We start from the raw sequence: 13,330 nt of genomic DNA, 5'->3' as shown, positions 1-13,330 counted from the left end.
TACTGAGTATCCTTGGATGATAAATACTCATGAGAGATTTGAAAATGTACATACAGATGAAAGTAGTAGACTATTCTGACATCATATGAGAATGACAGATTGTGCATGTCACGTCAGTTCAAAAGAAGCCAGATTCCCTTGAATCCTACAGTCTGAACATACCCTACACTTTCGCAGTATGTTGACCATTTCATGAACATTTTCTTTGGCTGAATTCTCTAAATTGGTTACTAAATTCTTTAAGGCCTAGTGTCTTCAAAATCTAGAGACACAATCAAGTCCACGAGTCACTGCTCATCAAACGGGCAGCTATGGGCCAACATGAACGAGCAAGTTCTTATCAGATCCTGCTGGAGAGAATGAGGCACCTTGCTGCAGCCCCTCCACAGACACACATGGTGAGATAGACACGCAGAGGAGTTGAAGAGGAGGAGGAGGAGAAGGAGGTGGTCGAGGAGAAGGTCGAGAAGGTGGTCGGGGAGGAGGAGGACGAGGAGGACAAGGAGGAGGTGGCGTGGCTCTGCTTGCTGCTCTCCTTATGTCTGCCCTCTATGTACACCAGTTAGGTCCTTTCTGATGATCTCATTCACTGCAGAGAGAGAGGGAGAGTGAGAGAGAGAGAGAGAGGGAGAGAGAGAGAGAGACAGAGAGAGATGAGGGAGCTGTTAGTGACACAGTGACATTGAGAAATAGTTCTATGGCGGTTGGAAACAGGTTTTAGGAGCTTCAGTAGTGCTCTACACAGTTTTTTCTTTTCACATCTTCTGCAGGACATCCGTCCCTGTGCAGTGGGACCAGCCCACAGCCTGGCCTTGACATCCTGGTCAGGGCACTCTCTCAGTCTCTCAGTCCCTCAGGCGAGCTCCCCCGCCTGTCCCCGCACAGCACACCACACCACAGCTGGGCAGCCACTATCACAGCAAGTCCCAAAGCAGATTTGAGATGTTTGTACAGACTGGCCAACTCCAGGAAAACATGCAGGGGTTACGATTTTTCCTCTATGTCTTTTTCACTGTCACTTCATCCTCTGGGGTTTTCTCTTCTTCTCTGAACTCTGACTAATAGGCAGGCACTGGCCTCAGCCCAGAGCGCAGGGCCTCTCTGGGTTGGCTGACCAATAAGGATCCGGGAGATCCTGCAGATCTGTTCATGAAGATCTTTATTGTTGCAAGGTGACAATGTGCTTGCTCCAGATGAGGCAGCATATCCCACTGAATCTCAGGACAAGGGGATGGTGCACTGACCAGAAATAATCACTAGGAGGAGCTCACCTTATCTTTGTTATTCCTTAAGTGCAGAGTGAATTATCCACATAAATGAATGAGGGTGCATTTATGGTGTCAGGTAAATGTGTGTGTGTGTGTGTGTGTGTGTGTGTGTGTGTGTGTGTGTGTGTGTGTGTGTGTGTGTGTGTGTGTGTGTGTGTGTGTGTGTGTGTGTGTGTGTGTGTGTGTGTGAGAGAGGGGGGGAGAGAGAGAGCGCAATTGTGAACATGTGATTGATTGTGTCAATGTGTTGACGGGAGATTGTAAATGGAAACTTTTACAGTCCCTCGGCTCTAAGAAAAGCAATAAGGTTTAAGTTATATTGCGTCACAAGCGCAAACACACATTCACACATACACACCCACAGATACACACATACACACACACACACACACACACATACACACACAGATACACCTGATGTCCAACATTGGGCTCTAGGCACAAAACAATCAATTTCAAGGAGTCAAGCACGTTAGATCCCAATGATAAGAGTCAAGCACATGTTAGATCCCAATGATAAGAGTCAAGCACATGTTAGATCCCAATGATAAGAGTCAAGCACATGTTAGATCACAATGAAAAGAGTCAAGCACATGTTAGATCACAATGAAAAGAGTCAAGCACATGTTAGATCCCAATGATAAGAGTCAAGCACATGTTAGATCACAATGAAAAGAGTCAAGCACATGTTAGATCCCAATGATAAGAGTCAAGCACATGTTAGATCCCAATGATAATAGTAGCAGTAGCAGTAACAGTGTGTTTTCAAAAACACAGAATCAACACACTTGGTCATTTCTTATATGTCAATCTCTCTTAAACCCTCTTAAACCCTCTGACCCTGACATTCAGGCGCGTACACACACACACACACACACACACACACACACACACACACACACACACCCTTAGCTCAGTGGAAAAGAATGAGCAGTATGTTAGACATGCAGCCCGTCCAGATACTGCACATCCTCTCTCTGTGGCTGCGACTCTTTATCAGTGGTGGGCAGAGCGCTGGCCCTGAGCAATGCCATACAATGAGCCCAGCCACTGCTCCACACACACACACACACACACACACACACACACACACACACACACACACACACACACACACACACATACACAAGCAGGCCGCGGGAGGCAGCGACAAGCATTCCACATCGCCTCGCTTGCCAGCCAGCTGCCCAGCATAATAAACACACTCCTGTCGCCATGGAGACCGTGAACTATTTGTGTTTTATTTTGGTTCTGGTTCATGAATGGGTTCCTAAATTATTGATTGTTCATAAGTTTTAATATGACACAGGGGCAAACAGCCGTAGAGAACGTTCATGAATATTTCATATTCTGTTGCATTCATGTTTTGGGTAAATGTCATGTTTGAAGTAAGTTTCGGTCATAAATATTTGAGACGCCATTGGGGTTCCTTGGGGCAAGCTCTCAATGGAAAGAGTGATACCTCTATAGCAAGCAGCTGACCGTGAGGCGTGGCACACTACACAATAACACGTTCACTCTGACAGGCTGACAGGGGCCAGGGGTTTGTTTAGGCGAGAAACATGTTCACATAAAGACCTGCTGGAGTTAAACAGAAAACATTCTGCTATAATGTTGTCCAGTGCAGGCCATGAATAAGATCACACTTGATACCCAAACTCCTCATCTAATTACTCATGAATATATGAATTCACACTTCCAACCTGCTTCATGTACTGTTTTACTAATTCTGTCACACCTTCCTGTCTTGACACTGAGGATAAGATTTCAAGCTGTCTGGCTGGACTTAGTTGAGCCTAGTTCACAGAGTTCGCCACTCCAGATCTTCATTCATTGTCTCATTAACAAACACATTTCGCTTCAGTCCAGAGAATGTGTGGTCTCATAAAAACACTCTCAAGTCACCCAGTTATAATGAGCTTGCCACGGATGTAACTGTAGTGTGTTTTCAGTTTGGGTGTTTGGGAGAGTAGAATGGAATGGTCTGGTTTCTGTGGTTTGCCATTGCTGAGGGACCTCAGACAACCCAGCAAGTGTACTCTGATGAAGCACACAACTCACTGTAACCGTGTGCAGACCTTGGCATGCATAAGACTGAGCTCAAACAGGTGAGCCTTTCTACCAGAGTATGTGTTTATCAAACAGTGAGGCAAGCCAATACAAAGTCCCGGTGTGTGTATGTTAGGGGTTTTCTGCCGGAGAGAGGAGGTACATTTTGCAGATGTATACATTTGTAACAAAACACACTGCATCGAAAGTTTGAGGAGTTCTGGTCCAAAGGCAAAGGAAGGTCACATCATTTGCCTCTTTCAAATCAGCAAAGAGATACCAAAGGATTAGGGATGTGCATCTTCATCACTGAGGACGATGCGATACACATCTCGATGCACTGCCAACAATCCGATACATTAACGATACATAAAAGCAGCTATAATGCGATACGATACGATTCACCCCTATTCCGATGCAGTCCTATTCGACACGATGCGATTCAACGAGATGCTATGCAAAAGAATAGTATTCTATGAAATTTAATAGGGTTCATAATGATTCATTTATTTGTCATTCAACAAATCATCAACATGGTCTCTAACAAAATATAACATTTACTGTATGTGTATATGTGTGTATGTGTGTAAGTGTTCTCTGAATGGAACATGTTTTTAAACTATACCTGGCAGTCACAACACAGTTTGCTTCATCCTAAACATGTGGATCATCTGGATGAAGCACACTGCGCTGTGCTGTAACTATGTCACCAGCTGTGCTGAACACTCTTTCAGAGGGTACACTTGTTGCTGGGATGGACAGGTAGCTCTTTGCCAAGGCTGAAAGCATGGTTTTATAACTTTTGGCACAGTTGCTATCAGAACAAACCTCTATTTTCCCCTTTGTGTGGGCACCTGTCAACTTCTGTTTCATCTGCCTGGCCCTCATTCAGTGTGCCACCGTCACTTGCCTGACAAAAATCAGTATAATGGAGACTAGCTGCTAGATTTCCATTTCCAATTTAAGGAAGACGGGTAAATTCAAGTAACAAATAGAGAGTTTAGCTACGGTATATGGAGTATATTCTTACCTCTTCCTCCATCATCACCGCCTCTGCTATTATCTTAATCAATATCATATCATGTCTTTGGTGCCGAGGTCTTCCAAGAAAGCCAGGTCTTTGAAACGTGGATGAAGCGCCAGTGTTGTGTCTGAACATTGAAAGAAAGTGCATGAACTCGTTCATAATTTTGGTGAACGTACTGTACGTACTGTATTACTGCCTGATAGCCGATACTGTGAGTGTGAACGTGTTCATTTTGGTGTCTGTGAACTGTAAGTTCACTGTTTTTAATTTTGTTCAATAAGGTGCCAGATTTCTAGACACTTCCAGGCAAAAAACAAACCGTTAACAGTCCTTTATCCAGGGTTGCTGCACTGTCTTTGCCTGTGAGAGCGCCAAAGTTGCGTAGAGGCCGAAAAAAAAAAAAGTGGAATCTATCTAAATATAAAATAATTGGACTTATATTCGGATTATACCGATGCAAAAATGTTAGAATGATGCAATTATTCATCCCATATTGTATCGGGTGCACACTTTTTTGATCCGGGCCATCGCATCGTGAGCTTTTATGCCGGTGCATCGATGCGAACCAGTGAATCTTCCCATCCCTACAAAGGCTGCTACAAAAAGCTCCTGGGTAACCCAACCTATCCAGAGAACAATACTTTTTTTGTGTGGCAAAGATCCCCTCCATCTATCTGTCTCTCTCTCTCTCCCTCTCTCTCTCTCTAATGACTGTATGAGTACGTTACTGACGCTGCTGCCTATCACATGAAGGCTCAGCTTCTGCAGGTCAGACAGGAATGCGGAGCACAAAAACCTTGCCCTGCATAAGTGCAGGTTCTCATAATCACTTCTTCAACACTGTTACTCATACTGACATTGTTCACTTCACACCTTAGACGCGTGAAGTCGTAGGAGCTGTTTCAGTCGGTGGCCACAAGCATCCTGGTGGCCCACACTGATCTGTGACCTGACTCATCTGAGGAGCCAGTCACACGGCTCTACACCCTGCACCAGCACACCTTTGCAAGCAAGAAGCTCCGGGACTTTCTACTATATGGGTCAATGACAAATAGGGCTTTAAAAAAATATTTTTAAAAGGTGTTTTCAAAATTGATGTAATGCATGTTTTTGAAATTGGAGCAATGTGTTTAAACAAGTCTTATTTGATAAATAACTTTTCAAAGTGATTCAATTCATTTTTTGACTGTATTTTTAATTTCACCACCTGATAAATGTCAGGTGGCGCAACCAAATATTTGTAAAAATATATATATTTTCCTACTATTAACTTAAAGTGATTTTTTTAGCAAGTGTTCCTTAGTTTGTATACAGTGCCTACCAGATTATTATTTTGTGTTTGTTTTTTGTATTTACAACAATTTAAGATTATTGCACCCTAGCGCCAGGTATTTTGTAAATGTTAAGCATCCAATTTTACATTTAAAGACCGAAAAATTGTTTTATGAACATACAAAATGAATGTTTTCAATACAATAGCTATGCACATCATAGTTTGAAACCATTTGTCACTTTAATCTATTATTTATAGGCTTAAATACAAATGTTACTTGGTCGCACCACCTGACGATTCAGTTGTGCCACCTGACAACAGTAGTAATAACTGCATTTTTTATTTCAAATACAACACAAAAATATTTAAGTTAACAGTCTCTGCTGATGTTAAGGTTGTATATTGATCATATTTATCAAGGCTATTAAAAAAAAGGAAGTGAATTGATCAAAAACAGGATATAGGCCACAGGATCACATTCGGTATAGGAATAGGCTATAGTGCAACAGATTGATTAGATGTACTGTAATTGATTGTAAATGATCAACAACAAAGCCACACTCTAAAGTATCATGTTTCAGTTTGATACTTTACTCCAAGGTTCTGATATCACTTTGAGGACATCCTTTGTATAGTAAAAAAGGATATCAGCTGGATGGGCTGAGCAAAAAAATTATATTATTATTTCGGTACTGGGTGACTGGACTGTCACTCATTACGTGTAAAGTTGTGGGGGATGGGTTGCATTTCCTCATTACATCCCTCAGCACTGGCTCCAAGTTGGCCCACACAGCTCTCTCATTGTGCCGAAGGGACGCAGAGATGGTGGCATAGGACTGTTAGCCAGCTGTTGTATAAGCTACACAGGTGTGGACTGTAGCTAGCTTCCGACTCCCTCCAAAATGGAAAGACTGTACCTCACTATGAAGCTTGCAGGAGAAGTTTTCAGAAAAATCTTAACCTCATCTTCTCTTAGGCTTTCTTTCAAAAAACCTGCATTCTTTGGCTTGGTGTGGCCAATTGTAGTGGCGTTTGGCTAGCTAGGCTGCTGAGCTTATCGTTGAAATGTTTCAACAGTTCTGTACAGGTTCCAAAATTTGAAAGGTCTGACAACTGTATAAAAGTATCTATTACCAAATCCAGGCTTGCATTACAGTTTATCATACCTTTCTTTTCTTTTTGCAAGGTATGTTTTTGTCTTGCAGCCAGATAACTTTGAGCTCCCAATGTCGTGCAGATTTTTCCTTAGTTGATAATGACATCTAAAATGATTTAAAATAATCATGAAAAGGTTTGAAACTGTATACCATGTTTAATATTAAACTAATAAACATTTTAGAAAATGAATAGACAATCTTAGAGCCTTATACATCATATTATAATTAATAATAATATTATAAGGTAAAATGTATAGTTACATTTCTTGCAGTTGCGCCACCTGACTGATTGGTTGCACCACCTGACATTTTCCCAACTAATTTCAAATTAAATAGGCCTCTAGTTGTACGCCTGTTTTAGTTTTTGAGTTCAAGTTCAAGTTCATTCATATAATAATTTAATGTAAAAAGAGCTTTATGATAAAATAACATTTCCCTAGTTTTACATTGGTTGTACCACCTGACATAGAAAGTGAACCAATCTTACTAGGAGTTGAAAGTAGCTATTTTTATCCAAATTTGAGAGAAAACTACCAACCTTTTCAATCAGTCATAAAGGTCAGTTGGGGTCCTCTAGATGATTCAATATCCTGTTTACTATTATTGACATTCTACTTCAGAATAAAAGACACATTTTTACGGTTGTGCCACCCTGACATTTGAGAGTTTACAAATTGCTGGACAAAAGTTTTTCAATTATCTCAACTAGATCAAAGTATTGATATTTGTAAAATTGGATTTATTTGAAAGGTTTCAAACATAAAATTATGCCAAAGTATTTTACTTTGAATTTATTATCATTAAAACACCATTTTTTAATACTTTTTTAGTCTGTTCATTTGCACGGACGGTTGCGCCACCTGACATTTTGGGGGTTTGAGATCCCAAAACATAAAATAATATCCTTTTTTCTGATTTCCTGAAAATGTATTCAAACTGAATAGATTTAATAGAATAAAGTGATGCATGTCATGAATTGATTCAAACTGTTTAAAAAGAAAATGATGCAGTCGGACACAAAAATATGCATGTCATGTCATTGACCCATATATATGTGTCACACTCTTGGATGTCCCCCACCTCTCACATGCATGCAGACACACACACACACACACACACACACACACACACACACATACACACACACACAAATACACACACACACACACACACACACACACACACGCCTCCTCTTCACCTATGCCCATAGTCATTCAGTCAAGCGCATGGGCAACACACACAGACACACACACACTGGAGCAGCATTTGATTTTGCTGTGAGGGAGCAAACGTCCTCAGCCCTTCAGCCTATTGGGCTTTACTCTGGAAAGGAGCAGTGGCTTAACGAGGGAATTCCCCAATTAGGGTCTTTATGAGCTTTCCAGAGCAGTGTTAAACACTGGGCAGACGCAGCAGCAGAAGCCCAAGTAGCAAGCTCTTGTCAGAGGGGGGCCACAGAACCACCACATAACCATAAACTTCAAAGCCCTACGGCCCCCCCTGCCTGACGCCCGTGGCAACGCCTGTGTTACAGTTGCCGTGGCAACGTGGCTGGCTGTTGCTGTTTACCGAGGGAAGCCCTGTCGGGCTGTCCAGCAGAAATTCCATCTCTCTGACTTGCTCGGTCCCCCTCCTTCTCCCCCTTTCTCTTCGCTTCATTTTTTCCATCAAACATGCCTCCCCTCCTCCTCCTCCTCCTCCTCCTCCTCTCCCTCCACTCCACACTCCCTCTCCTATTTCCTGCTGCCTCTCACCCCGTCCCTCATCCCCACAGAAGTCAGGCTCTGCTGGAGAAGAAGGAGAGAGAGAGAGAGAGAGGGAGAGCAAGAGGGAGAGAGAGAGAGAGAGGGAGCAGCTGCAAATAGGGCTGTCTTCTGCCAGATTGGCAGCGATCTGTGGTGGAAAATGGTCTAATCCTCAGGCGGGTTCCCCCCAGCAGAAGCGGGGGGGGCAACGGGCCAAGGGGAAACCCCTGGCCAACTATAACAAACACAGAGGCTTCCCCCGGACCCCCGCCCCGCCTGCCCGGCCCACCGCTTCACAATGGTTGTCATGGAACTTGTTTTTTTCCACTTCATAACAGTGTCAACAGATTGAGCACGCAGTTCAAGAACTGACTTTTTTTTTCTTTTTTTCTTCAGAGCCAAGAGCATGAAAAAAGCAACTCTTGTTTCCTGTTGAGGAGCCCCTGAGTTTGGAGGGAGCGACTAAGAGAAGGGGGGGGGGGGTCCACAAAATGGATGAAAGGCACACGTGTGTGTGTGAGGAACAGGGGGAGGTTGCTGGTGAAAGAGCTGTCTAAACTAAAGAGTGGTCAGAGAAGGACAGCCCAGTGGGACCCAAAACTGCTACACTTACAGAGACTGACCTTTCCCATGGTTCAATCACATTCACACGACATAGACACTTATTACACTTACACAGTGGAGGTGGAAGTGCAATTCTGGTGGCAGTTTACCAAGTAAACCCAGTCCATCATGATTATAGGTATTTAGTTGTAGTATTACAAATAAATGAGCTCATAACAAAAGACACCCTCAGGCACACTCACCATCATCCAGGTAAGCCTGGTCAAGGTTCTCCTCTTTGACGGTGACTTTGGTGCTTTGTCCCTCACTGGGTGGGCTCCTGGCCTTGGGCATCTTGGGGGGGGCATAGGGCTGCTGCTGCTGCTGCTGCTGGATGACAGTGGGGAAGTGCTGGCCGTGGGCCGGCTCGCCATACAGGACATGCTGGTGCTCAGGGGACACAGCCAGGGGCTCAGCAGCCCGCATCAGCTGGTTGTTGGTGGAGGAGAACTGGATGATGGAGGGGTGTGTGTGTGTGTGTGTGTGAGGATGCGTCTGGCCGTGCTGGGAGGGCGAGCCCGTGTGCACCAGCACCGAGCGGTGGTGGGGGTCTGGAAGCATGGAGGGGGCGACCACGCTGGGCTGGGGGTAGAGAGAGGGCACGGCGCCGGCGCTCTTGGTTCCACGGGAGTAGACGATAGCGGGGCTCTGCTGCTGGAAGCGGAGGTCCGGGGCGGTGGCTGGCCGAGCCTGCTGGCAGGAGGCCATGCTGGGGTCAGGGGTGAGGAGGGCGCGGGGGGCATGGTAGTACTGGGGAGACATGCCAAGAAGCTGTGGAAGCCCATAGGCCATGTGAGCACGTTCATACTCATCCACTGGCTCTGTCTTTATGGAGGCCACTGCAGCACACACAAACACACACACACACACACACACAAGTGTACAAAGACACACACACACACACACACACACACACACACACACACACACGTTACTATCTGCAATGGTTCGTTTAACAACACAGAAGGTACTTTTCACATAGTGTTTTTGTAAACGTCTATGTGTGCTTATGCATGTTTGTGTACTCGCCACTGTAACACTAAGCAAGTTCAATACTCAACTGTTCCACTTCACAGAACCTAACAAGGCTAGTCACAGTTGACCTGTCCCATGACAGGAGTAATAAGCTTTCTGTGACAGCCCTGGTTTAGATGCTCAGATACATGAAGTCACAAAAGTGCGCATATACGCATAGTGTTGACTGTGTTGATGTTCCTCTTTCAAATAATCTTGGAATACCTTTGGTCTTGTTTCCCATCCTGTGTGTGTTTGTGTGTGTGTTTGTGTGTGTGTGTGTGTGTGTGTGTGTGTGTGTGTGTGTGTGTGTGTGTGTGTGTGTGTGTGTGTGTGTGTGTGTGTGTGTGTGTGTCTGTGTGTGTGTGTGCGCGTGTGCGTGTGCGTGTGCGTGCGAGTGTGTGTGGCCTACCTGGGAGGGGAGTGTAAGTAAAGTGTTGTGGTTGGCTCCTCTTCCTCTTCCCATTGATCACATAGAAGTTAACCTTCACTGGGTGGCAGATGGACGGGTCGCGGAAAGGAGGGACCTCAATGAAGAGCATGCTCTAGGATATCCACACAGAAGCATGTCACATCTCAATACTCAGCACTCCGTTACATGCTTGGTTTTTTGAAATTACAAATTAGAAATTGTATAGAATAGGTTTAACACAAAATTCAAGTTTGGTCATTTTTTGTAGTGAGATTTTGGGTAAAAGATATGATCAGTTGTGGCACAAAAACAAGCAGTGTATAACCCTTACAGGTTGGCTCTTGTCTTTGTCTACGGTAGCCTCCGCTTCCCAGATCTGCTGTCCATCTATAGAGAAAGAGAGAAAGACAGAAAGAGCGAGACAGAGACAGAGAGTGAAAACAAGAGTGACAGAAAGAAAACAATTGGACCAGGATATTTGCACGAAACACTGTTTAAACACCCACACAATTTCAGGGTGAATCCTTCTGTCAGAGCAATTTCACGCACAACAGGTAAACTCTTATCACTGAAAATCTATCTATCTGACATTTAGAACAAATGACTGTGAAACACAATGCAAAGATTATTATCACAATGCAATTATCATAAGAGTAATATCACTGGGAAAGCACAGTTTTACACAACAGGGTACATTCCCTTCCCAAGATGACAATGGCATGACCTTCTCTGCATCAAAGACACTAGATGTCAATGTCAGATGTCAAATCTACTGTCATCAATCAAGTCAATCTTTCTTTGGAGCAGCGTGGGACAGGTGAGTCATGAAAGCCCATGAGCACTTCCTCTTGAACCTAACACTATGTCACTCGGGCGCAGGGCGGGTGAGGGCCTGAGTGAAGCCACACAACAACACTTCCAGTTCTTCCAGAGGTCTTGACCATATGAAGAGTCCATATCAGGAGACATGCCTGGCCATGAGCGTGACGATATGCTTCTCAGCTCTCTGTTAATGTCCATGGTCCGATGTGTGCTAGACGTCAACGTGTAGCATGACTATGGCCACGTGAGAGGAGGAAGTAAACAAACAAGCTAAACCGGTAGAGCAGGCCTTCCTAACAATGCACATTATGGTTGCATGAATCATCATATTTATAACAACCTTTAATGGCACTTAACAAATATGAATTCTTATCAGAGGGGGAAAAGGTTAGCTATTTAATGCTGCTGAATGTGTCAGGATAAAAAGGAGCCCATACAAAGAATGAAAGTATGACTAAATCTATCTGAAGTTGCTTCCTGCAGTGAAGGTGCATTTCAACATCTAGGGCAAGCAGAAAGGGTGGAAATCAATGGCCGACCTAAAAGCCCAAGCCTGCTGAGAGCAGTCGTTCTGACACGTGTTATGCAGTCCCGTGATGCTATGATGTTAATGTCAATAAATTAAAACAAATGTACTGATTCTATAGCCTGTTCTTACTGTAATTTTTTTTTTTCCCGATGGTCCCTTATAGACTATCTACAGATGATAAGATTATAAGATACGTATCTGTTGAAATTCTGTTAACTACAATTTATGATTATGGTTAGGGTTATGTGTTGGGTTTGGTTAAGGTGATGCTCAGTGAACAATTAGAAAGACTGAACTTGAATTTCAACAAACCATCTGTAAAGTCTCTGTAGGCGGACTATCTGAAATAAATAAAGTGTTAACAAGCCTTTTGGTTTCCTGAAAATCCTAAACCTGGCAGCATTCTAATAAATGCAATTGAAATGACTCATTAACTGCGTACCTATCATATGGCACAAACGCTGTTTAGAAGTATAGCGGTGTGTTTCAAAGTAATTCACGGGAATTTCCCAAACCACATTCTAGGTTGTGCGCCAGTTTGCTCGGCTCGAATGAGTCAGCATGACACTGGGACAAAGGGTATTCCGAGAACGTTGCCAGGTACAACAGTCCAAGGAGCGATGTGATGGATTGTGTGCAATCTGCCTAAAGGACAGGTGCTGACTGCTTCTCATCCTACTCTCATTCCTCTACTGGAGGCCCTGAGCAGCTGAAGCCTGAACTCCAAGCCGAGGCCAGGTTTGCTGGGCCAGGGCTCTCCTGGGTTGGCCTCTCTTCCATGAGCCAGATGCAGCTGTCTCCCATTCACAGGGATGTCAGGTTTGCTCGTCATGCACACTGGGTGTCATCCAGAGAACCCCTCCAGAACAACAGTAAAACCCCTCTCTCTCTCTTTGTTTCCAAACCCCTCTCTCTCTCTCTTTCCAAACCTCTCTCTCTCTTTCTTTCCAACCCCCCTCGCTCTTCCTTTCCAAACCCCCTCTCTCTTTCTTTCCAAAACCCTCGCTCTCTCTTTCTCTGACGTCCAAGCATAGCTACGGAGTGAAATAACAGAGCAGGGAACCCCGGCCCCCCCAAAAAAAGGACAGTGAATCTGTGAGAGAAAGAGAAGGAAGCACCCAAGAGAGTCCACGTAGCGCGGCTGGCTTAGCTGGGGTTTAAGGAGATGGAGCGAGTGAGTCAGTCAGCCCGGGCCGACCGCTCTCCCCCTCTCCCCTCTCCCCCTCTCCGCTTCCTGAGCAGCTCTTATGCAAAACCCAGGACCATAAACACAGTCCAGATACATAGAAAACACAACAACCAGAACACACAACAGACACAACAGACACAACAACCAGAGCACACAACAGACACAACAACACAACAACACAACAACCAGAACACACAAGACACACCAGACACCACAACACAACAACCAGAGCACACAAGACA

General features: G+C 44.3%; 1 protein-coding gene across 1 annotated transcript in view; it reads right to left on the bottom strand.

The window, feature by feature from the left end:
• Positions 1-536: 536 nt before the first annotated feature.
• nfatc2a (nuclear factor of activated T cells 2a) overlaps positions 537-13,330 on the bottom strand; it is a gene marked incomplete at its 3' end in the record, with an annotated part of 29,031 nt that continues 16,237 nt past the window's right edge. The window contains exons 7-10 of the mRNA XM_080853558.1: positions 10,880-10,935; positions 10,549-10,681; positions 9,320-9,961; positions 537-589 (exon numbers count right to left, since the gene is read on the bottom strand). Coding sequence (XP_080709684.1) covers positions 537-589; positions 9,320-9,961; positions 10,549-10,681; positions 10,880-10,935 — 884 coding nt within the window. The remainder of the gene's footprint in view (positions 590-9,319; positions 9,962-10,548; positions 10,682-10,879; positions 10,936-13,330) is intronic.

This window comes from Sprattus sprattus (assembly GCF_963457725.1).
Source record: "Sprattus sprattus genome assembly, chromosome: 16".
Classification (NCBI taxonomy): Eukaryota; Metazoa; Chordata; class Actinopteri; order Clupeiformes; family Clupeidae; genus Sprattus; species Sprattus sprattus.
Note: the sequence above shows the minus strand (reverse complement) of the source record. Positions and strands in the feature narration are given on the sequence as shown.